The sequence below is a fragment of the Carassius gibelio genome, chromosome B9 (genome assembly GCF_023724105.1).
Source record: "Carassius gibelio isolate Cgi1373 ecotype wild population from Czech Republic chromosome B9, carGib1.2-hapl.c, whole genome shotgun sequence".
Classification (NCBI taxonomy): Eukaryota; Metazoa; Chordata; class Actinopteri; order Cypriniformes; family Cyprinidae; genus Carassius; species Carassius gibelio.
In genome coordinates, this window is record NC_068404.1 from 29469548 (window position 1) to 29493449 (window position 23902).

Genomic DNA, 23902 nt, shown 5'->3' on the forward strand with positions numbered 1-23902 from the left:
GTATAATGCAACAAAATATTTCTATAGATTTCAAATTAATGCCGTTTTAACATTCTCATAAAAATATTCTTACAATCTTAATATTTTACAATTTTTGCTGTATTTTCTATAAAAATGCAGTCTTGGTGAACATAAGTGACTCTTTCAAAGATAGTAAAACATCTTAATTATTCCAACCAATCTGTCATGGAGATTCACATGCACAATGAATGAATTAAACACGACTGATTATAATAATCAAAATATAGAGTGATTTTTATGAGTCTCTGAATACGAGACCATCGAGTGATGGTGGGGTACGTTCTGTACGAAATTAACATTGCACCAGTCGTGGTTTAATAGTGATGGCATCGAGATGATTAAAAGAGCTTAAAGTTAACAGCAGGACTAACCAATCAGTTCCTGATCAAACCAGGTTATCTAACACAAAGCTCAGTAGACGGATATAGGATAAACATGTTGCATTCACTACATGTGCACTGAAATTGATACTAATTCAGACAAAATGTGATAAAGTGTTGAACTAGGGTTCATCCGTTAACAAAGTGTCTCCGATTAATGACATTTCACCATCTTATCAATTTAAATCTGCCGAGAGATTTTGATGGTTGCTTGGTTTCTATGTTCTATGCAGTGTTGTGTTGAGAAGCTCCGCCCATGCTGAAACCTCTTTGGTCCAAATATTTGATTGGCAGGTTTCACATTCAATGTGAAAGGACAAAATAAAAATAAAAAAACTTCGTAAAGATGTTGACCCATAGCTTCTCACGATAAATCATGCTCTCATTTAAATGAATCTGTGGCCATGTAAATGTCCAATTTCCTTCTCAAGTTTCAATTCAGCCATGAATTTAGAATCCCTTACACCATTTTAATAAATCATGGCAACATACTAATTTGTTCCATCGTTTTAAATAAAGACTTTTAAGACTTAATTACCTTGTTTTAGTTAATCGTTGCAATGAAAGTCTAAATTGTTTCTTTATTTTATTAAATTTGTGGCCACGAATTTAGAATTTGTTTCCTCGTTTTAGTAAATTGTGGCCATGAAATGTTGTACAAATTCCTTGATGTCATTTTAATTAAATCGTGGCCATGAATTTAGAATCCGTTCCATCGTTCTATTAAATCGTAGCCACATCACACTAATCGTTCCATCATTTTAACAAATTTGTGGCAACGATTTACTAAAGCGAGGAAACCAATTCTTAATTCGCACAAATTATTTCACTCGTTTGAAGTAAATCATGGATTTATAATTCTAATGTAGTTTTAGTTAACTGTGGCCATGTTGTACAAATGAGTTTTCTCGTTTTAATTCAAATCGCAGCCACAAATGTAGAATTCGTCCATTCTTTTAAATAAACTGTGGCCAGTAAGAAATCCTTTTGTCATTTATGTAAATCATGGCCACATCGTTACAATTTGTTCCCTCATTTTAATAAATCGCATCCACGAAACATACTTATTCGTTCCCTCTATTTAATTAAATTGCTGCTATAAATTAAGAATTCCTTCCCTCATTTTAATAGTAAACTCTGGCTACGGCGTAGTACTTGGTTCACTCGTTTACTATAACGAGGGAACGAAATCTTCATTCGTACAAATTCCTTTCCTTGTTTAATTAAATTAAAGCCTTGCATTTAGAGTATGTTCTCTTGTTTTAAGAAATCGTGGCCAAGAATTGTCGTAATAATTTCATTTCTCGTTTTCTAATTTATTTTCTCGTAACTATGACCGGGGCACAAATTAAGACATTTTCCCCCAATTTTAGTAAATCGTGACCGAAAATACAAAAAAATGGTTTTCATTTTAATAAATTTGAGTCCACAACTCAAAAATTTGTTGCATCTTTTAGTAAATTATGGCGATGATATACAAATTTGTTTCCTCGTCGTAAAGCGCAGCTACGAATTAAGAATTTGTTCCCCTTTTAGTAAATCATGTCTAAGTCATACTACTTTTTTCCCTCAAAATAATAAAATCTAAATTAAGGAACGCATTCGTACAACATGACCAGGATTTATTAAAACAAGGGAACAAACGACTTATTCGTGTAAACGATTTTACTTAAATTCAGTAAAAATGAGGGAATGTACAATAAATCATGGAAACGATGAGTGAAAACTAAAATGAGGAAACAAATCTGGCCACGATAAGTATATTTTTTTGTCCGCAATGAACATATGTTTTCAGTAATTTGCGTGATGTGCACAAAATCAGAAAAAACAACAACACAAGAGGTATGAAAGACTTTGGGAAAAAGATTAGTTTATAAACATATAAACAGTTTATAAAATCTGCGTGTTACGATCTCAATTACATCTTTACATTCATTAAATGTACATCCAGTGGGGAGGTTTTACACCTGTATATTTAACATCTGAGAATCATACGATATTTCCCAAGTACTCGGCAGCGGACGTCTTCATTCCTCTTTAAAGAAACAATCAGAACTATTTATGGTTCTCCTACAAGGAAAAACTCGTCTTGATTTAAAGTTTGTTCTCTATTAAAAATGTTTTCTTATGGTCAGACTTCACTTATGAAGGGTCACATGGCCCAATCAATGTCAGTGGTGTCCAAAACACCCAATAAAACTTTTCAAATGAAGCGTCTCTAGCTCTTTGGCGTCCACTTCATCGGCCGAGTCGCTGCGCTGCTCATCACCATCTAGTGGACACTTCCTCTAATTTGGTTTTCAACATTTGGATCTGTTCCCGGTGAAGCTGCGGGTCCAGAAGAAACAGAAGAAAGGCGTTCAGTCACCACCAGCAGCCGCTGAGACGCGCTGAAGGCTTTAGCTGCACGATCCTGCATCCGGTTCACCGAGAGCTACTTCCGTAAATCAAGAACACAGACCTGGAGAAACAAGACGATGTTCAAACAGAGCTGTTATCACCAACTAAACCCGTTTAAGAGACTGTGCATTGAAATAAAGCTGGAAATTAACAGTTGGAAGTTATATTAGATGCAATATTAGATTAAAAGATGTAAACTAAAAAAATGCAACTGAATTTGTTTTTTTACTAACAGAAAAATAAATTCGATTAGATTCAACTTTGTTGATGTTGTGCAGAGTACAAGTACAGAGCTAATGAAATTCAGTTAGCATATAACCAGAAGTGCAACTAACAAAGTATTTAAATAAAAAAATATATGTATATACATTAAGGTTCATGACATATAGTGCAAGTTATGAAGCAGAAAGCCACAGAGACCAGCTAAATGTAAAATGACTGTAAATATAATATAAGTTGCAAAGGAAGTATAAACTGAAGTTGCATTATACAGTGAGATATGTAAACAAACTTGTTTATTTATGACTATAATATTTATATATGCAAAATTTGCAAATAAATAAATTAAAATAAAACTGAGTTTAAAAACAAAAATGAAACTAAATAACCTTAAATAAACTCTAATATTAGATGAAAAATTTAACATTATTATTTCAGTTAGTTAGCCAAGGCAACATTTTACATATTTTATTTAGTTCAAGTTAAAGCTCTAAAATTACTTAATGGAAATAAATAAAAACTAAAACCGAATTCAAAATAAACGTGAAACAAAAATAAATTACATCTATATATATATATATATATATATATATATATATATATATATATAACCTAAAATATTTTAAGTATTAGATGAAAAATTGTAATTAAATGAAAATTCAAATTGAAAACTAAAAATAAGTTGAAGCATTAGTTGAAATTACTGAATGTAAATAAATAAAAACTAAAACAAAGTAAAATTAAAAAATATATATATTAAACCTAAATATTAAGCACTAAAATTATGAATCGACAATAAAGCTGAATGAACAAAATGTGAAATTATAAATTAAACAACGCAACCTAATACTAATATTACAATAGCACATAATTATTAAAAATGTAGCTTAAATTAAAACACTGAAAAATAAAACTTATGAAATAATAATAATAATAATAATAATAATAAATAACAACTGTGTGTATAAAAAAATACTAAACTACTAAATAATAATAGATTTTAGGCAAAACAAGAAAGCTAATTTAATTACACATGATACGATCTTAATTTAAATTTATTGAACCTTTTATAACCTTTTATAACTAGAGACCAAAGTTTAGACAGAATCACACTCCTAAAAACCTTGAATCTGGTTTCAGACAAATATAACTTGAGCTTCCTCTGATCTATTAATGAGATGGACGTTTGGGTCAAAGTGTTGAGACAGGAAGATGAACGCACCGATCCGTCAGACGCACTCGCTCCCACTTTATCTCCCACACTGTTCCAGCAGACCTCGAAGATCCCTCCTGTTCCTCTGTAGCTGTTCACCAGCGCGCCGCTCTGAACACACACACACACACACACACATCGTCATCATGATCTTCATCATCATCATCATCATCTTCATCACTGCTGCTGCTGCACTGACCAGCGTGTCCCAGATGTGAACACATTTGTCGAAGGAGCCGCTGGCCAGGAACTTCCCGTCCGGACTGAAGGCCACGCTGTAGACGGGCTCCTGGTGTTTGGTGAGTGTGTGGATACAAACACCTCGATCCACATCCCATAATCTCACCGTCGAGTCGAAGGACGCACTGAGGAACACAAAGCAGCGGTGCATCGTTAGTTAACGAGCATGTGACGAGATCACACGGATGCTTTAAAACTATCAAACACTCCGGACTTTTATCCATTTTGTTTGTTTTCTGGCACGGAGCTTTGTAAAGACGGTTTACCGTATTTTTCGGACTATAAATCGCACCTGACTATAAGTTGCAGGACCAGCCAAACTATGAAAAAAAGTGTGACTTATAGTCCGGAAAATACAGTAGATCTGGGTTTTCTTAATATTTCAGATCCAACAGACCCCCAAATATGATCACATTCTCATGCCATCCTAAAATATAAAAAGGCATCAATTATTATAAATATACCTAGGTTATTATTTGGAAAATACTAATTAAATTATTTTTTTTTCTACTCACTACCGTGCAGTATAGTCAATGTATTTATTTATTTTTAAATTAAATATTTATATATTATATTTTTATTTATTTAAAGTTTATATAATCTCATTGCATTATACGTTACATATTTAAGTTAATTAAAATGTATTTGAACCCTTTTTAATCTATCTTAATATATTTAATCTAATTTAGATTTTTACTTATTTTAATCCAATTGTTATTTATTAATTTATTTGAATCTAATTTATTTTAGTCTAATCTCTTAATTTATTTTAACCTAAAATGTATACATTTTTTATTAATTGATGTAATAATTTTATTTTAATCTAATTATAATACAATCAAATATATTGAGTGTTTTAAATATTTTTCAATTTGAATAATGTATTTACTTTTATTTCAATATTGGTTTAAATTTATTTTAAATCTAAATCTAATTTCTATTTGTATTGATTTATTTTAATGTAATTAATTGTAATCATTTTTAAATGTATATCTAAGTTAGTCATTTATTTATTTTATCAATTTACAATTTTCTAATTTATTTTGATCAAATTTATTAGCAGTCTTCGGGATGTTACCTGGCTAGCAGCATGTTAGCGTTGGGATTGCTGCTCCCGGTGCCGGTTGGGCTCCACTTGATGGTGTAGATCTCTTTATTGTGCGCTTCAAGATTGTGAACGCATGAATCCTGCTTCATACTCCAGATCTGCCGTGAGAGAAACACAAACTGATCATATTTACATGTACACGTCATCATGCATTTGCTATGAAACCATTTAACCCATCAGAGGAACCATTACAACTGAAAATAAGTCTTTAAAGAGCACTGGGACGTGATTCCCACCTTCAGCGTCATGTCGTCCGAGCAGGAGGCCAGCAGCATCCCAGAAGGATCCCATTTAATGGCGTTGACTTCATTCTGCAGGCAAACAAACATGTTTATCTGCTGCTGGAGAACAGAAAACCCTGAAAGCCGTGAGGTAGTGTGCGCTGCTCACCGTGTGCCCTTGAAAGGTCTTGAGTGGACGCTCACTTCCCAGGCGGCACACATGGATGCACATGTCAGTGCTGCAGGAGGCGAAGGTGCTGTTGTTCTGCCAGTCCACGTCCAGCGCCGGAGCTGCGAGGGTTAATCATCAATCACACATCAATCAGATTCAACTAGAATCACATTCTCTTCAGTGTTTGATCTTTGTGAGTTAAAGGAAGTGTTAAAGAGTAATTACATTGTTATTGTTGCATGCCTTCATTTAATCACCAAGGTTTATTTTGTATTAAATCATAAATCCCAGAAAAATTAAAACAGACAATATAGAAGTTTCCGTTATTGTAAAAATGTTAATACATGTTTAAAAATGTGATACAGCTATATAAATTCAATTGATTAGACGTTGTTTTTGTAATATTGTTTTTTATCAATTGTAATAAAATAACTAATATATTAATATGCCTATATTATTTGGAAAATATTTCCAATAATTACATTTCTTTCTACTTTGTACTGTACAATTAGATGTATTTATTTAATTACATGCATTCAAGTAATTTTTACATCTTAGTCTAATTTATTATATTTAAATTAAAATTAACAATAAATAAATTATTAATTTTGATCTACAATAAATAAATTAATAAAATTATTAGATTATTTAATATAAATACATAAAAACAGAAACACAAAATTTGGAAATAAAACAAAACTGATTTCCTAGAGCATTCAAATCAGCATTTTTGTTAAGCTTATAATCACTTATTGATATACTGCATAAGTTTCACCATTTCAATTAATTAAGCATGCTTTTAATTATTAAAATTAAATGTAACCATTAAATCATAATAAATATAAAAATTACAAATGGAAAAAAAACTGAATTTGGAGGGAAAATATTTATCTGGGAAAAAATGAAAAGTAAATTTCAAAGTGATTTCATATGCACGACACATGGCTTTATAAATCTGAAAACAAATATCAGATCTGACATTGGTGTATTTTCACGAATCCTTTCTTTTTTGAACTGCTGTAGGTTGTAAACTCACCTGAATGAAATGGAAACTGCTGCTTGGCTTCACCTGTCTGAGCGTCCCAAATGATTGTCGTCTGAAGCAGGATGAGAAACCAAAGAAATAAATGAACGATTACAGAAAAAAAAAAAGTCAAGTAATAATTCTCTCCCTCTGAATGCATTGCACAGCTCAAATCATTAAAACATGGATCTTGTAATGCACAGATCACGGGTTCCATTCCCTGCGACTGCATGAACTGATCAAATGTACAACATGAATGCAATGCAAGTTTTTATTGATTTCAAAACTGATGCTCCAGAAGAAAATACCATGCATTAAGAGCCAGGGGGTGAAAACTTTTGAAATTTGAAGATCAGGGCAAATTTAACTTATTTAGTCTTCTTGGAAACATGTAACTAATTTTTGTAGCCTCTGAAGGGCAGTACTAAATTAAAAAAATATGATATTTAGGCAAAATATGAAAAAAGCATAGACCATAATTGGTTCAAAAGTTTTCACGCCCCGGCTCTTAATGCATGGTTTGTCTTCTGGAGCATCAGTGAAAGTTTGAACCTTCTGTAATAATTGTGTTTGAGTCCCTCAGTTGTCTTCAGTGTGAAAATAAGCCTCTCAAAATCATACAGTTATTGTTGGAAAGGGTTCAAATCACAGAAATGCTGGAAAACCAAAGAATTTGTGGGAGCTGAAGGATTTTTCTGAAGAACAACAGACAGTTTAACGGTTCAGAAAATACTCATGAACAACTATCACTAAACAAAAACATTCAGCTAACACAGTATTAAGAATCAAGGGGATGAAAACTTTTGAACGGGTCTTTTTTTCCTTTAGTGGGCTGTCTGTAAACATCTTTTATTTGACATATCTTACTCAGATCAGTACTAAATAAACAATAACATGCATTTTGTATGAACCCTTTTTAATTTTGGTAAAATAATAAAGATTTAGCAGGGTGAGTAAACTTCTGACCTCAGCTGTAGATACTGACCTTATCGACTCCAGCACTCAGGATGCTGTTGCCTTTCTTGTTCCACTTGAGTGCAAATATGGGTCCTTTGTGCTGTCCGAGTGTGCTGCTGAGATTACCTGGTTAACAGGTTAGAACAAGCTGGTTTAAATAAGACACGTACTCACAGAGTTTGATTAGCGCTCAGGGTTAAGAAATCACTCGACTTACCATCTTTCGTCCAAATTCTAGCAAATCCATCATAAGATCCGGTTGCTAATAGAGTGCCGTCACTCTGAAAACAAAAAACATTTGGAGGAACATTATGAACTGTGATGTGAAAGCATGCGTTTCATTATAATTAGATCCAGAGGAGAGGATTTTAATTTTAAATTTGACGAATATTCGAAATTGGATTTTCTTTTGAAAGCCCTCCTGGTTTTAAATCAGGTTTAGCGTCTTGCGGCTGAATGATTAGCGGCGACTCACGTTCCAGTCGAGCGAGGTCACGTCCTTGTTGCTGGGCACGTCCTGACCTCCCTCTCGGATGCAGTGTCGCAGGACCAGCTGAGTCGAGCCGCCGCTGCTGTTCTCAATCAGGTTCCATATGCGTGCCGTCGAGTCTCCAGAGCTGCCACAGGAGCAACACAAACAATACAATACTCTTTCTCAGGCAAGACACACGAGGATGTGTACATATAACTACCAGACTTCACAATACTTCCCCAGCTGATTGATTACTTTTCTGTATCACAAGTTATTTTCGTTTAACGTTCATTTTCAGATCTAATTAAATATGCATTCATTTTTGCATAAACACACACAAATATACAGTACAATAAAAACACTTAAACTTGTATATTTGCCGACGAATACATATGTATTGATACTTTTTTATTATGAATTAAAAAAATTATTAGGATATTAAGTAAATATCATGTTCCATTAAGATATATCAACCGTAAATATGATGTAAATATATAAAAACGTAATTTTTGATTAGTAATATGCATTGCTAAGAACTTCATTTGAACAACGTTAAAGATGATTTTCTCAATATTTCCATTTTTTTTGCTCCCTCAGATTCCTGATCTTCAAAATATTGTCTGATCATAACAAACCTTACATCAACGGAAATATTATTTATTCAGCTTTTAGATGATGCATTCATTTCAATTGAAAAAATAAACGATCCTAATCTATGGTTTTGTGGTCACAAATCGAAGTAAATAAAATGTAATTAACAAAAAATAAATACATATTTTAAAATTAAATATAAAACCTTAATAAAACAATATAGTTAATAAAAATAAAATATAATAATTAATAAATATTTGAGCTTAATATTTTTTAAAAGCATTTAAAGCAATGCTCCAGTTGAGAGCATTCCGAACTCATCCCAGCGTCAGAAACCCTTCAGCTCCGCCCCTTGAGGTCAGAGGTCAGAGGCACTCACCCCGAGGCTAAGAGGTCAGTGACGGGGTTCCAGGCGCAGATGAAGACCTCAGACTCGTGACCCCTCAACACTGTGGCGGGAATCTGCACCTCGCCGTCCACCTCCATCACCTCCACATGATTATCTGAGAGAGAAGCAGCTCAATATCACTGACAGCACTGTTACAGATCCTGCTGTTCACTTCAACACATTCAATGCCTTTATTAAGAGAGACGCATCTGAGTCAGATAATGGCTTACGGAGCGCATGTGTGCCGTTCTCCTCTCCGTTGAGCGCCGTTTCTCCGTTGTTGTTGTTGTTGGTGTGGGACTGAGCGGCGCTGGAGCTGATGGCTTTCTGCTGCTCGGCCAGTTTGTCTCTGAACGCCTGCTGTCTGGTGTGAACCACGTCTGGCATCACGGCGTCGACGAGAGACAGAGACTCTATCGGCCGGCCGTCAAACACTGTGCCATCCTGAAACATCACAGACAACACCATCATCGGACACACGCCACACTGACACAAGACCAACATATCAACCAGACCATGGATCTACCACATTTACATTCCTTTCTGGTCATTTCAAGATCAAATAAAACATACAAATGCCAATTTCTCAGCATTTATACTTTAAATATTTGAGTGAAAATGCTCTATTTTACTCAAAATATAGAGTTCGGCATAACTAGAAAAATATATTTTCATAATAAATATTTCCATGACTTACTATAAAAATGTATTTTCATTATAAAAATTTCCACGACTTTAAAGTGTTATTAATTTATCACCATTTTATTAACCGTTTTAAATAATTTTATTAATTATAGTTTATTAAAAGTTTGTTTTGACATGTTTTAAAAATTAATTGATTGCTTCAATGCATTTAAGCCTTTTGATCAAACGTTTATTTTAAAAAATTTTATATCAATGTATATCAGAAGTTCAGACCAGGATTACTATATTAAACAAACCATAAAAAAGTTACTTAAAATAAAAGGTTCATTAAACTAAACTAAAATATAAATAAAACAATAAATGTTTAATAACTTGAATTATTTCAGCTATTTCAACTATTTTTACATTAGAAAATAACAGAATTAATAATAATAATAATAATAATAAAATTCATTTTAATCTAATAACTTTTTAAATAATACATAAGTATTTAAATAATTAACAAATTATTTAATTAACAATTAACAAAATCTAAAATGAACAGATTTTGTTTTATATTAATACAACTATTATAGCATCGCAATGATACTATTAAAAACAACAAACAAACAAACAAACGGTTGTTTATACACGCTTCATAATATTGCCATAATAGCAAAATGGTTAATTTTTCTTCATGAACAGAGAAAATATTGTTTGAGAAAGTAAATATCTGAAGTGTCTTGACCGAGCCAGCAATAAAATCCTTATTGTTTATTAGTGAATATATTTAATTTAGTCCTGTCAAATGATTAATCGCTTCCAAGATAAAATATTTTGTTTACATAATAAACGCATGTGTACAAGTGTATATTTATTATGTATATATAAATACACACACATACAGTGTCATATATTTTAAAAACCTACATAAATGTGTGTGTGTGTATTTATATACGTAATAAATATACACAGCGCACACACATAATGTAAACAGAAACTTATATTTACGATGCGATTTATCATTTGCGCTTAAATATTACTGTTCAAAAACTACTGTTTTAAATGGTTTGAAAGCACTAATTTATTATTTACAGCAAGGTTAAGTTATTTGTGCACAGATGGAGAAGGACTTGACTGTTGACCTCGTTGATGCTGATCTCGGCCTCCACGTACTGAAGGCCCTTCTGCAGGATGGAGATGAGGGCAGCAGGAGGCACCAGAGCCCCGTTGATGTTCGACTGACTGATGTGGCTCTCCATGCCGAACGTGAACGCAGAGTGAGAGAAACCTGCAGAGCAGAGGCTTTCATCAACACACACTCATCTCAGAGCTCATCTCAGAGCCGGTTTACATCAGCTCCTGGCTTACCTGACTCCTGCAGGTATCTGTAGACCAGAAAGTTGACTTCATCGCTGGTAATGCTCATCTTCTCTCGCCCTCTGAGGATGAGCGACGCTGGAGCTCACGATCGGCCCTTGAGGGACACACGACACTCATTTAATATCTGACTTCTGGAGATCACATGCTGATCTGATTAGGAGACTGTAGAGGTCTGCCACCACGGCATTAAAGGAGAGAATGACAACAGCATTAATATTAACATGTTCGTTACTTGGGAAAAAATATATGTTAACAGAATAATAATAAAAAAAAAAAGAAGAATTTGACATATTATATATATATATATATATATATATATATATATATATATATATATATATAGTAAATTTGTTATAAAAATATTTGTATAAAAATGTAAATAACTAAGTGATAAATATAATTTTTTTATCAAACTAATACAATTTACAAACAATAAATAAAATAAAACCTTAACTAAAAGAAAAATTTTACTGAAAAAAAAAAACAGCCTAGTTTAACTTTAAGGCCATTTAAACTAGGCTATATTATAAAAACTATACTATATATAACTTTATTAAATTATTTTAAGCGATTTAGATTTATGCTTTATAATACGTTTATGAAGTACATAGTTCATTTCATGAATTTGACGTATAACTTGGACTAAAATAACTAGAAATAAAACTATTAAACTACAAAAACTAATAAAATTGAAAAAAAAAAATTAAACCCTATTTAATAAAATTTAAAACTAAATGTAAAAAAAAAAAAAAAACTAATGCAAAATATGAATACGTAATAATGCGTGCTCCTAAAATATCACTGTGTGACACGCATCATTAAACAAACAGGAAGACGGTCACGTGTGTGATCTATGAAGTCTAGCAAATCAGATTCTAATTTCTATTTCTAGTGTCAGCCCTGGTATAAAATAATAAATAATATCCTGTATTCTTCAGCTGGACTCTTCAGGAGAGACGGAGTTCATTAACTGACAGGAATCAGCAGGTAAGACATGAGTGTTAGCGCTCATACAGTCTCTGTATATAACACAAGAGCACACTTCTCAGGGCCCTGCTGAACTACAGCTAAAGCACTCATCAGATATCCCTCTCACAATCACACAGAGACCTGCTAATAAACCACAGGATCTGGGGAACTTACAGCACACTATCAGACACCCCATCATGGGAAACCATCAACAATAACATACAATAAAAAATATCCATATTTTATGGAAGATAAATCAAAATTGTGACCAGCAGATTCAGATTACAGGGAAATAACCCACAGCTCCAGGAAACACTACAGTAAATAAACATATGGACTAGACATGTTTTCGGTAATGCCATATATCACAGTAATTAATATGCACGATATTGTAATCCTGGGCACTTCTAAATACCATGAATAATTATATATTACAAATTATTCAGAATTTGGAATGAATTATAAGAATACTAATCCCATCAACTTGTCACAACATCGCTGTATGCTGTGAAACACGCGTGTGCGCTCTGATGTAAACAATCACGCATGAGAAGCACATGAGGAACATGAGATTCACTCTCTGACAGCAGATGGTGCTAAACTGCAGACAATGCAGCCTTTGCTTTGGAAACCCCATAAATACAGCAGCCGCACTACTTTATAAAACATATTTAAATAGATTTAAACAGCCATTCATATTTGTGGACTACAACATGCGCTAGATTTAGTTTGAAAGTGTTTTGATTCTTTATTGTTCATTCACATTAGTGAATTCATTAATTAAACTACTAATGAAACATTCTTCTGAACATTCGTTGATCTTAGGCATTACATTTAATAACACATTGTTAAAATCAAATGTAATATTTAATGAGCTTGACATGAACTAAGACTTGTATTTTTTAACAAAGATTAATAACGTCTGTAGCAAATGTAGCTATTGCCCATTTAATGGTTATCTAATGAGATCTTATTGTAAAGTGATAGCGATGGGTCTTTATAGTTCTTTTGCACTTTAATCCGTAAAAATTTTAACATTTGCCATTAATCTAAGTGACATTGAAAATTTCTTTGGTTCCACAGTTATTGTTGATTTTAATTTTATTTAAACTTTTTTCTTCTTTATTATTTTACATGATTGTTTATGCCGTGCGATATCGGTATTATCGGTGTTGTCACACGTCGATTAACCGGTGGAAAAATGTCCTCACCATCACAACCCTAATCCACACACCGGCAGAACAAACATCAATCGCTGTCTTCACATGACAATATTCAAAGCATAACTTAATATTCAATGCATTTGTTGCGAAACCAGTGACTTTCAAAATGTTTAATGTAAGAGGTAAAATACAATGAAAATCAAGTTAAAATAAATGATCACAAGGATGCGGAACAAGCCTTTTATCTTAAATAATAATACATTTTAATTAGCATGTGAATGCTAATTAAAATGTTGTTTTTTTTTTTTACCTGGGGCCACAATATTATTATAGCTTTTACTAATATATTTAATTAATTTCTATTTTTAGATTTTAATTTCAATTTAATTTCATGAATGTAATTTCATTCAGTGTTTGTCATTTTTCTTTTCCATTTTTATTTATTTATTTGCCTATACAGTTTTTAGATTTTTTTTTCAGTTCAAGTTATTTTATTACATCAAGTTAAACAAAAAAAAAAGAGAAATGTTGCCTCAACAGCTACCTGAAATTAAATCAGTTTTAAATGTTTTTTTTTATATTTAATATTTTAGTTAACATTTATTTTATTTCAAGTAAAAAAAAATATATTTTTTATGGTTTTATTTTCAGTTAACTATAATAACCCTGCTACCAATCCAAGAGATTAAATAATAATTGATGTAGACCACAGAAGTAGTGAAACTGTTAACGTCAGCCGGTCTTAAAAAGGATATTAACAACAATCCTGTTGAATGAACACAAACTGGGTTAATATGTAAAGGAAGGATTGAATTGTCACAAGTGTGTAGCCAGAAGTAACCGCAGGAGTGATTAATGTGTGAAGCAGGAAGAGTGAGACGAGAGATGCACGCCAGGCTGCACAGCCTCATTTTCTCCTGGCTGGTCTCCTCAGGATCTGCACACAGCAGCCATTTTCTCCTGCGCGGCGTAAAAACACGCGGGTCGCAGTCATTTCCTGCGGTCGCATGAGACTAATGAACACGCAAAACTGAGACGATGCCATCTATGTGTGATGATTCACTTCTGCTGATGGTTCACCGGATTACTGCTTTTAAAACTGGACGAACCAAAGTCTAATAAAGCAGAACTATTGCATTCAATAAAATAACGACTGTTTGTTATTGTCCTTCCAGAGCTGCTTTACAGCAGAACTGAATTGGTTTGCATCACTGAATCACTGTTTTCTTGTTTAAAGCTGCTCTGAATCAAATTTGGATTGAATAAAGCACTAAATAAATCAATGTGACTTGAATTAAAACCCTTTTAACTGCAGGAAACCATTGCAGGAGCCTCTCAAAATGTTTTGCTTTAATAAAATGTTGGCCAAAAAAAAATATGATGATGCATCAATGCATATTAACAATTCTTTAGTTCATAAGAGTAATATACAACTAATATAGCTCATAAATGTCATGTATGGTTGTCAAGCAAAATAAATAAAATAAAAATAAAATACAATGTTGAAGTAAAATGATCATTTTCTTTGAAAGATAAGCATGCAATCTATTTTTGTTAGCGCAGTCACAATCATGAACTTTAAGTTCATGATTGAATGCCATACAAATAATTGCAATTAATTAATTTTAAACTTGGAATAGCATATTATTTAAAAAAAAAACATGACTTACTGTTATACCCTAAAAATATTTATAAATATTTATAATAAATAATTTACCTATTAAATAAAAAATTACTCTTTTGAACATAATAATAAATAGTGATTCTTGTTTTTTTATGCATACTTTACAAGTGCAAATTTAGGTGCTTAAATTTCCCTTATTTTGGGTATTACAGTACAAGCAAAAATAAGTCTCTTCTGCTCACAGGGGCTGCATTTATAAAAAAATATATATATATTTTATCATTTAAATCAGCTGTTTTCTGTGTGAATCTGTGTTGAAAGTGTAATTTATTTGTGATGCACAGCTGTATTTTCAGCATCATTCCTCCAGTCTTCAGTGTCACATGATCTTCAAAAAATCATAATATGATGATTTACTGCTCAACAAACATTATCAATGTTGAAAACAGTTGTGCTGCACAATATTTTTTGTGGAAAACGTGATCCATTTTATTTTTCAGGATTCACAGATGCATAGAAAGATCAAAATAACAGCATTTATTTAAATATAGATATTTTTTGTAACATTATAAAATGTCTTCACTGCAACTTATGAGCAATTTAAGGCGTTATTGCTGAATTAAAGTTTATTTATATTAAAAAGCAGTCAACATTTGAAGTGGATCAAAAAAAAGTAAAAGTGAAGAATGCATTTAGGTTTTGACTGTATATCACCAGCACAGCGATCACATCAATAGATCACACAGACACAGGACAGCACAATCATTGCATCTTCATGAGTTTGATCAGAAATGAGGCAAGTCTCCATCTCAGAAGTAGGTCATCTCTCTCTTTCAGACAGATCTGGATTAGCAGTGAACAGCGAAGGCTTTGCTCAAATCCTGGAGAAAACTCTCTCTCTTCAATCCTATTACCCATTAACTCAGTTGACTCGTAATGATTTACAACTCTGCAGATCTGAAGCTATTTATAAGAGTGAGAGAAGCTGTAGCGTGGGAGTGGATGTGCTCTCTGTATGAGGATGAATGGAGATCAGACATTAGGATCAGAACGATTCCTTTATTAATGATTCCTGAGGTGGACACTATTAGCTTAGCTATTTACTTGTAACAATATTTGAATATTACTCTCTCAGCACATTTTGTGTTTATATTTTTATTTTCTCCAATTCTTTTTTTTTTTGCCACAAATTCTGCTTTTCTGCTATGATTTTTCCAGTTTTCGTTTTTTATTTATTTACCATTTTTAAAGGGTTTAATTAAATTATAGTAATAAAAAAAGCATGTCTAATTAATTTTAAATCATACAATTTAGAAACTATTTAATACAATTTTAAAAATTTACATGTTTAGGTTCATAAAATTTCATAAAATAATATAATAAATATTTAATAATAATAATAATAATTCTTCTAAATTCGGTTTCATTTTTTTCCAAAACTATTAATTTTCTGCTATGATTTTTCCAGTTTTGTTTTTTTTTAATTTTCATTTTTTTATTATTATTTACCATTTTCTAAAGGGTTTAATTAAATTATAGTAAAAAAAGCATGTGTAATTAATTGAAATCATACAATTTAGAAACTATTTAATACAATTTTAACAAACTAAATGTTTAGGGTCATACAATTTCATAAAATCAAAATTATGTTTCATTTTTTCCAAAAAAAATTTAGTTTTAATGATTTAGCTTAAAATGAATAATCAAAAAGCATGTCTAATCAATTCAATTCATGAAACTTGTACAATTTAAACACCTTTGTAACAATTTACAATAAACGGCCCTATGAAATGTTTTATTTTTTAAAGAAATTCTATCCATTATCCGTTTAAATTTTTCTAGATTTATGGATTTAAAAAAATACTAATTCTAATTATAACTAATTACATCTAATTTTAAAAACGGAGTTAATTAAATGATGGCATAACTCATTAACAATTCATTTAATATTTAATATATAATTATTTTAAAAAAAGTTACAATTCCTTTTTTTTTTTGGGAAACAAAATGTTGCGTTATTCTAAAAACTCTTTTTTATTTCCAGATTCCACGATTGCGTCCACGTTTTGTGCACTGCAGAAATCATACGGCTCTAGATAGGGCAGAACTGCATGTGTCTTTTGCAGACAATGCAATCCCATAATGCACTGCGATGAGCTCAGTCGAATAAAATGATGGATGAATACGGAGAAGTATTTTATCAGCCACTCAACTATCCAGATATTAGCATTAGTCAAAACTAGTCAAGACGAAAGAAGAATTATTATAAGAAAGAAGAATTATTATAATACATTTCTATTGTAATTCATCGTCTGGAAAACAGAAGTAGGTGCGGAATCAAATAAAATGAGTAAATGATAAAAAATAAAAAAAAATCTATATTTTGAGTAAACTAACACTCTAAGTTCAGAGCAATTCAAGAACATATTTCACCCTGTAAAAAAAAATAAAATAAAAAAATAAAAATTACGAGGCAAAAAGAGAAACAATAATTTGCTTTAAAATACAAACTAAGCCATTTTTACAGAAAAAAAGACTAAAATTGTCAGGTAAATATTTCCAGGGTTTCCGTTTTCAATTTCATTTTGTCATTAGTTTCATGACAAATTCTGAGCACAATTTCCCCCCACTAAAAAACATTTTAATTTCCTGATAGTAGACTATTAGTTGTTTAGAGTTAGTTTGTCTACAGTAGTCAACATTTGAAGTGGATCAGAAGTTCATCAAAGTTGTCATTAGAAAAGAACAGGGTTTTGGTTTGGTTTTAAGCAGAGGTGTAAAAAGGACTCAAAAATTATAGTCAAGTAAAAGTACAGATACTCAGCGAAAATTATCAATTAGAAATCAAAGTATCCCGCCAAAAAATACATAAGTGAAAAAGTACTTTAAACTTTAAACTGTACTCAAGTAGAAAAAATGTATGTATGTATGTATGTATGTATATGTGTGTGTTATTTATAAGTGTGCATTAATATTATTCAGTTCATCAAATTTGGAAAAGTATGTTAGTATGCAAAACAAACTAACCATGTTAAATCAATATACAGTATAGTGTGTGTGTTATTTATAAGTGTGCATGAATATTATTCAGTTCATCAAATTTGGAAATGTTAGCATGCAAAACAAACTAACCCTGTTAAATCAGTATACAGTATAGAGATTATGACTATACTACAGTTAATCAACTTTTAACATTTTTTGTGTACTTTCTTTATTTGAGAACACGACTCAAAAGACGACTAAGCGTCTGTTTTAGTGAATGTGTATTTCTTAGTAAAGTGACAGAAGTTGTGTGAGAAGTGAACTATCTAGTGTACACTAGTGAGGGCGGGTCGCCCCTCCCCCACCTAAGCACGCGCCGCTCGAGCTAACGGCTTCTTTAAACGTGTTTTATAACTAAAACAAGCAGAAACGAGCACTATCGAGGGTAGATCAGTGAATAACACTCTCTGATGGGCTTAACTAACACAAAACACCGCGGAAATAAGACTTTAGCGGCGTTAAAAAGTTCATTCAAACACGAGTTTCTCCACACAAAGATTTCCAAACACTTCAGGAGAATAATCCACACGGGAAAAGTTTACAAGAGCGAGATATCGCTTCTTCTTACCGTCAAGAATCAAACGGCCGCTTCTCTTTCACTTGCACCGGGAAAATATCCTCCAACTTCAGTGTGCGAACCGCGACTCTGCGCCCATCCTCGGTCGGATTTCCCCTCAGCGCTCGGCTCTTTATCGGCGGTAGTCCGGCAAAAGATCGACGAGAAACAACAAGCGAGGTTTCATCTGCCACAGTTAACGTTTAAGTGTGAGACCTGTGTGTTTTTAGTCAAGTTTCCTGTGTTTCTCACAGAAATGGAGCGTCGGAAGACAGCAGCAGCGCGCACGCACTTACTATAGCAGAGAGACGGGCGTGTTCTCAAAACTAGTGCGCGCCCTAACTAGGCTACTAGCATACTACTCTTACTACTCCTGGAGTATGTTATACTAGTACACACATTAAATAGCAAAACATTTTAGTGAAAATTATATTATATGAAAATGTATACATTTTAATCTTAGACGAGAGCATTTTAAACACAATTATGTTTATATATATTTATTTTAAATGTGAAAATAGTAAGATTTTTCAAAAATTGTATAAAAAATGTAATTATTACTTTTTTATATTGCATATTTAAAAATTAGATATTTTTATTTTATACGAATAATTATTTTTAAGCACTATTAAATGAAAATTGAAAAGCATACTGTACATTTTAAATAGTATGGCTTTTTGTAAAAAAAAAAGTAAATTAAAATTATTAATAATATCTTAAATATTTTATATATATATATATATATATATATATATATATATATATATATATATATATATATATATATATATATATATATATATATATATATATATATATATATATTACTCCACAAAGTAAATAATTTTTTTTTCACCTGTTTTATTCCACAGCTGGGGAAAATAATGCATCTGACAATTTTGTAAACTACCATCCCACTAGTTTATACATGTATAATCCAAATTGAAAAATAATTAAAAGAAGTCATAAAATATACAGTTTTATGACTATAAAGTGATTTAGCAATTTTGAACCAAATCAAAATGGAGTTTTTCCTCACTGTTTTGTCTTTTGAATAAAGACTACTCCATGCTGTCTATGAAGGGTGTTCTCTTGGTATTGGAACACTACCGTAGAGAATGGGGGGAGGGGAGAGTTTTGCACTTTGTGACCCACAATGGAAAAATGAGCAGCTGACCTTAAACCTGCTTATTCAATAGCACGAAATCGGAACACGTCCACTGTGAAATAACACAGTCATCGCCATTTTGTGCCACTGGCTTATTAATACCTTCTAGCAGATATGTGTACAGTAACAGAAGCATGCTCAGGTTTTTGGAAAGCAATTTATAGTAGGTTCTTTTCATGTTTGGTTATTGCTAGCAACCTTAAACTAACCTTCTCATGCCATTTGAGGGAGGTTTTTTTGCACTGTTAGTTAATGATTCGCTTGCTTGTTTAGGAGTCAGTTACTGTTATTCCAAGAGTATCCTTTTTGCATTAAATATTTTGTAACAGGAACATTGCCAAGTTTTTTTTGCGTGACAGCCAACTGCAAAGCATGCACACCGTTACGCAACATTATATTCTTTTCAGTGACACATGCACAACCAATCAGATCACATTTGATATTTAATACACGGTTATAAAATTTAGCTACATTTTTGAGTCACCAGATTTCATGGTGGGCGGAGCTTATAAGTGCAACATCTTAGACATCGAAACCATGTGACCAATAAATGCAGTCATAAAGCCCCGATATATACGTGATTTATCGCTTGTTGCTTTATCTTGTTGGGACATGGTGTAATGATTTCTTTTTAGGGTTTATGATTTTATAATACAATACCTTCATAAACTACTGTTCCTAGAACATTCCAGGAGCAAACTAATGTGACCTCTTCAAACAACACAAAGAAAATGTCATTTTCGAACCGAATCAATCCTAAATGATTATTCATATAATAATGTGTTTTTATAATGTTTTCAAAATTAATTTTCTAATGCTGAATATGGTTATCTTCAGTAGAAAACACTTGTCTGGTGGTTATGACGCAATGTTACCGCAGACTGGTCTCCCTCCCCCACTGCTGTTTTTTGTGCATGGAAGGTCACACAGAGTCTGATTAATTCTCCTTTGGCTCTGCACAGTCATTCACATTTGGAAAGTAAATAAGGAGTTAACATCATTACAGGCCTATATTAGTGTGACACATTCCTCTGAGAGCCGTAAAGACTGACGTGTCCACGCAACCACTTACAGTAACCTTAAAGTTAATAAATAAATAGATTAAAATGTGCATAATACATAAATTGAAATGGGAAGACTGGAGTAATGATGCTGAAAATTCAGCTTTGATCACAGAAATAAATTACAGTTGAACAGATATTCACATAGGAAACTGCCTGTTTTCGATTATAATAATATTTCAGAATTATTACAGTATTTTTAATCAAATAAATGCATCCTTGCTGAGCGGAAGAGACATTCTTTTTTAAACAACATTGAAAAATCTGTGCAAAAAATAATGTGTTGCTGTTTAACGTACAAAAGCAAAGCCAGTTGTGCTGGATTGACCTGTATTTAGTATTCGTGTCAGTTCTCATGCACTGTTAAATATGTATTTCATAGTTGTTTGTGCTGTTGTTTTCTATCTAGTGTACAAAGATTGCAATATCTTGCATCACGGAGCACAAACCGGTGTACTATGATCTCTGCTTCTGAGTTTAAGTTTGGCTTTCTGTCTCAGATTCAGTGCGCAGACAAACACTAATCATTGTTAAAAGGACCGTTAACTCAGAAATACATCTAGAAAGCTGTTGTTCCAGATTCATATGTGGTTGTTCGTTTTATATGTCTGCAAAAATACCATACGAGAAAAAATTGCACACATGCTCTGCTTGTATCCTGACGTCCTATGATCCTTTATGTGAAATTTACATCATTACTCACTAATAATCTTCATTCTGCATGTTCAAACTTGCATCATTGTGTTACAGAAAACCAGTCAACATAGTATCTCTCATTTTATGATACACTCTCAGTATGATACATTTTTCTATATGTCATAACTTTGGAATTCAGAGTTTGCATCTCGCAATTCAGATTTTTTTTTTCAGAATTTTTGAGTGAGTATACATCTCTATAAACTCAGAGTTTTCGAATAAAAAGTCACAGTAACTTTTTTATGGTTTTATTCCATGCAGGAAGAAGTAAGCTTCCATCTGATAATGATGTAAACGCTAGGCTGAACTGTTGATTGTTTAGCGTGTGCGTGTCCTTTAGCAGGCGTACGGCAGGAGTGCACTGACCTCCTAACAAAGAACAGGTTCAGTCTGCCTCCCCACAGGGTCATGTGACCCCCGGCGAGGAGGGAAGGGCGTCTGCAGTCAGTCAGACACATCTGTCTCTCTGTCTGGTGTGTGTGTTCATCTGCGAGAGCTGGACGAGAAAAGTGTCCTATAGACACAGAATCTGACAGACTTGTGTTTGTGTTGTCTGTGATACTGTGACACTTCCCCTCCCCCACTACAGTGCGCGCGCACACACACACACACACACACACTGTATGATCATCTTACATCAGTACAGCAAGGGTTTCCAGTGAGGGCTGGAGGGGTCTGTGGAAATGCATAAAGAAAAATGTAAAAAAGAAAAAAAAAAAAAGATTTAAATTAAAAAAATTGATTAAAATAAATATAGATTAAATAATGAAATCAATAAGTAAATAAACAAATAAATAGCTTAATATAAATAAAAATAGATTAAATAAATAAACACATGCATTTATTAGAATAAGTAAATTATTGAGTGCATATGTAAAAATTGTTTAAAATAGGTAAGTAAATAAAAAAGTGGATAAATAAATAAATATAGGTTGACCGATATTGTATTTTATCGATACCGATAACTGGCAGATATAGATTAATCAACCAATAGTGTTTAAATTGGATATTGAAAACTAAAATGCTGGAGGGGTCTGTGGAAATGTTTGGAGAAAAAAAAAAAAAAAAAAAAAAGATTCTTAAAATAAATATAGATTAAATAAGTAAATCAATAATAAATAGATTAATATTATTGAGAAAAATTTAAATAAATAAACATAGGACTATATTAGAATACTTGAGTGAATAAATTAGTAAAAAATACTACATAAATAAACAAGTGAATAAATAAATAAATGTAGGCCAACCAATATTGGATTGGATAAGTTGGACCACACTGGCCGATACAATTAATCAACCGATAGTTTTATTTTTAATGTATGCTTGTGGGGATATGGACAGAACAAAGACGGAGAGACACTAGAAGTCAAAAAGAGAGTTTATTAGCTCACAAATAACATTGAAGACATTAAATTGAACCCTCCTTAAGGAGGCCCCAACCAGAACTAAACCCTGAGAGGCCAAGTACATCCCTTTTACACTCAAGGGTCAAACCATCCCAAATACACACATAAGCATCTACATAAACTCAATAGAAGATGAAGTTCAAAATAACATTCAACATTACAAAAATACATTCAAAAAGTGAACATGTTTACATATATACACAAAATAAAATAAACAATAGACAATGACCCTCTGCTCTGACGAGCCAGTAGACTACACTACCCAGAATTCCATATGATGGTATAAAACAGGAAACAGGAAGGCCACACTTCCTCTTAGAACCATGCTGCTGTCATGAGCCCAAGGAAAATATATAAGGAAATAAAACTGATAGACTTTGAATAAATAAATACAAAATGAACCTTTTCGGTGTCTCTTTTCCTTGACCCAGAAAAATAAACCCCAAGTTGTATATAAACAAACAATAGAAAACAGTCATATTAGTAATGTAAACCAAACTATTATGAACCAAAAAGAAAAAAAACCACAGGGCATAGCCCAAAGATTAAAGATAATTTATGACATCATCACAATACTGAACAATAATAATAATAAAAGCAAATAATAGCAAATAATAAAAAAAACATAGCTATGTTTGTCTGTAAACTTTCGGACTCCAAAGTACTCTCATACACATAAAGTACATTTTGTTTATCACTTGTAATGGTCTTTTTCCCCTTTGTTACTTTATATTTGCTTGTATTTCTTGAAGCTATATTTATTTGGTTAAATTCTCATCAATTGTTTTGATTTATTACAGTGAA

General features: G+C 32.2%; 1 protein-coding gene across 3 annotated transcripts; it reads right to left on the reverse strand.

The window, feature by feature from the left end:
• Nucleotides 1-2254: 2254 nt before the first annotated feature.
• tbl1x (transducin beta like 1 X-linked) lies at nt 2255-19092 on the reverse strand. 3 transcript variants are annotated; one of them, XM_052566032.1, is made up of 15 exons: nt 18780-19091; nt 11402-11507; nt 11176-11321; nt 9637-9850; nt 9398-9521; nt 8431-8572; nt 8173-8236; nt 7984-8081; nt 7011-7071; nt 5972-6093; nt 5818-5892; nt 5552-5679; nt 4433-4598; nt 4243-4344; nt 2255-2862 (listed from the first exon to the last, which is right to left on the reverse strand). In XM_052566032.1, the coding sequence occupies exons 2-15, from the start codon at nt 11457-11459 to the stop codon at nt 2836-2838; spliced, it is 1527 nt and encodes a 508-aa protein (XP_052421992.1). In that variant the 5' UTR covers nt 11460-11507; nt 18780-19091; the 3' UTR covers nt 2255-2835. The 3 variants fall into 3 exon arrangements, with proteins under 3 accessions (XP_052421992.1, XP_052421993.1, XP_052421994.1); XM_052566033.1 differs by lacking the exon at nt 18780-19091 and having other exon boundaries at nt 11402-11527; XM_052566034.1 differs by lacking the exons at nt 2255-2862; nt 4243-4344; nt 4433-4598 and having other exon boundaries at nt 5548-5679; nt 18779-19092.
• Between the last annotated feature and the right edge of the window lie 4810 nt (nt 19093-23902).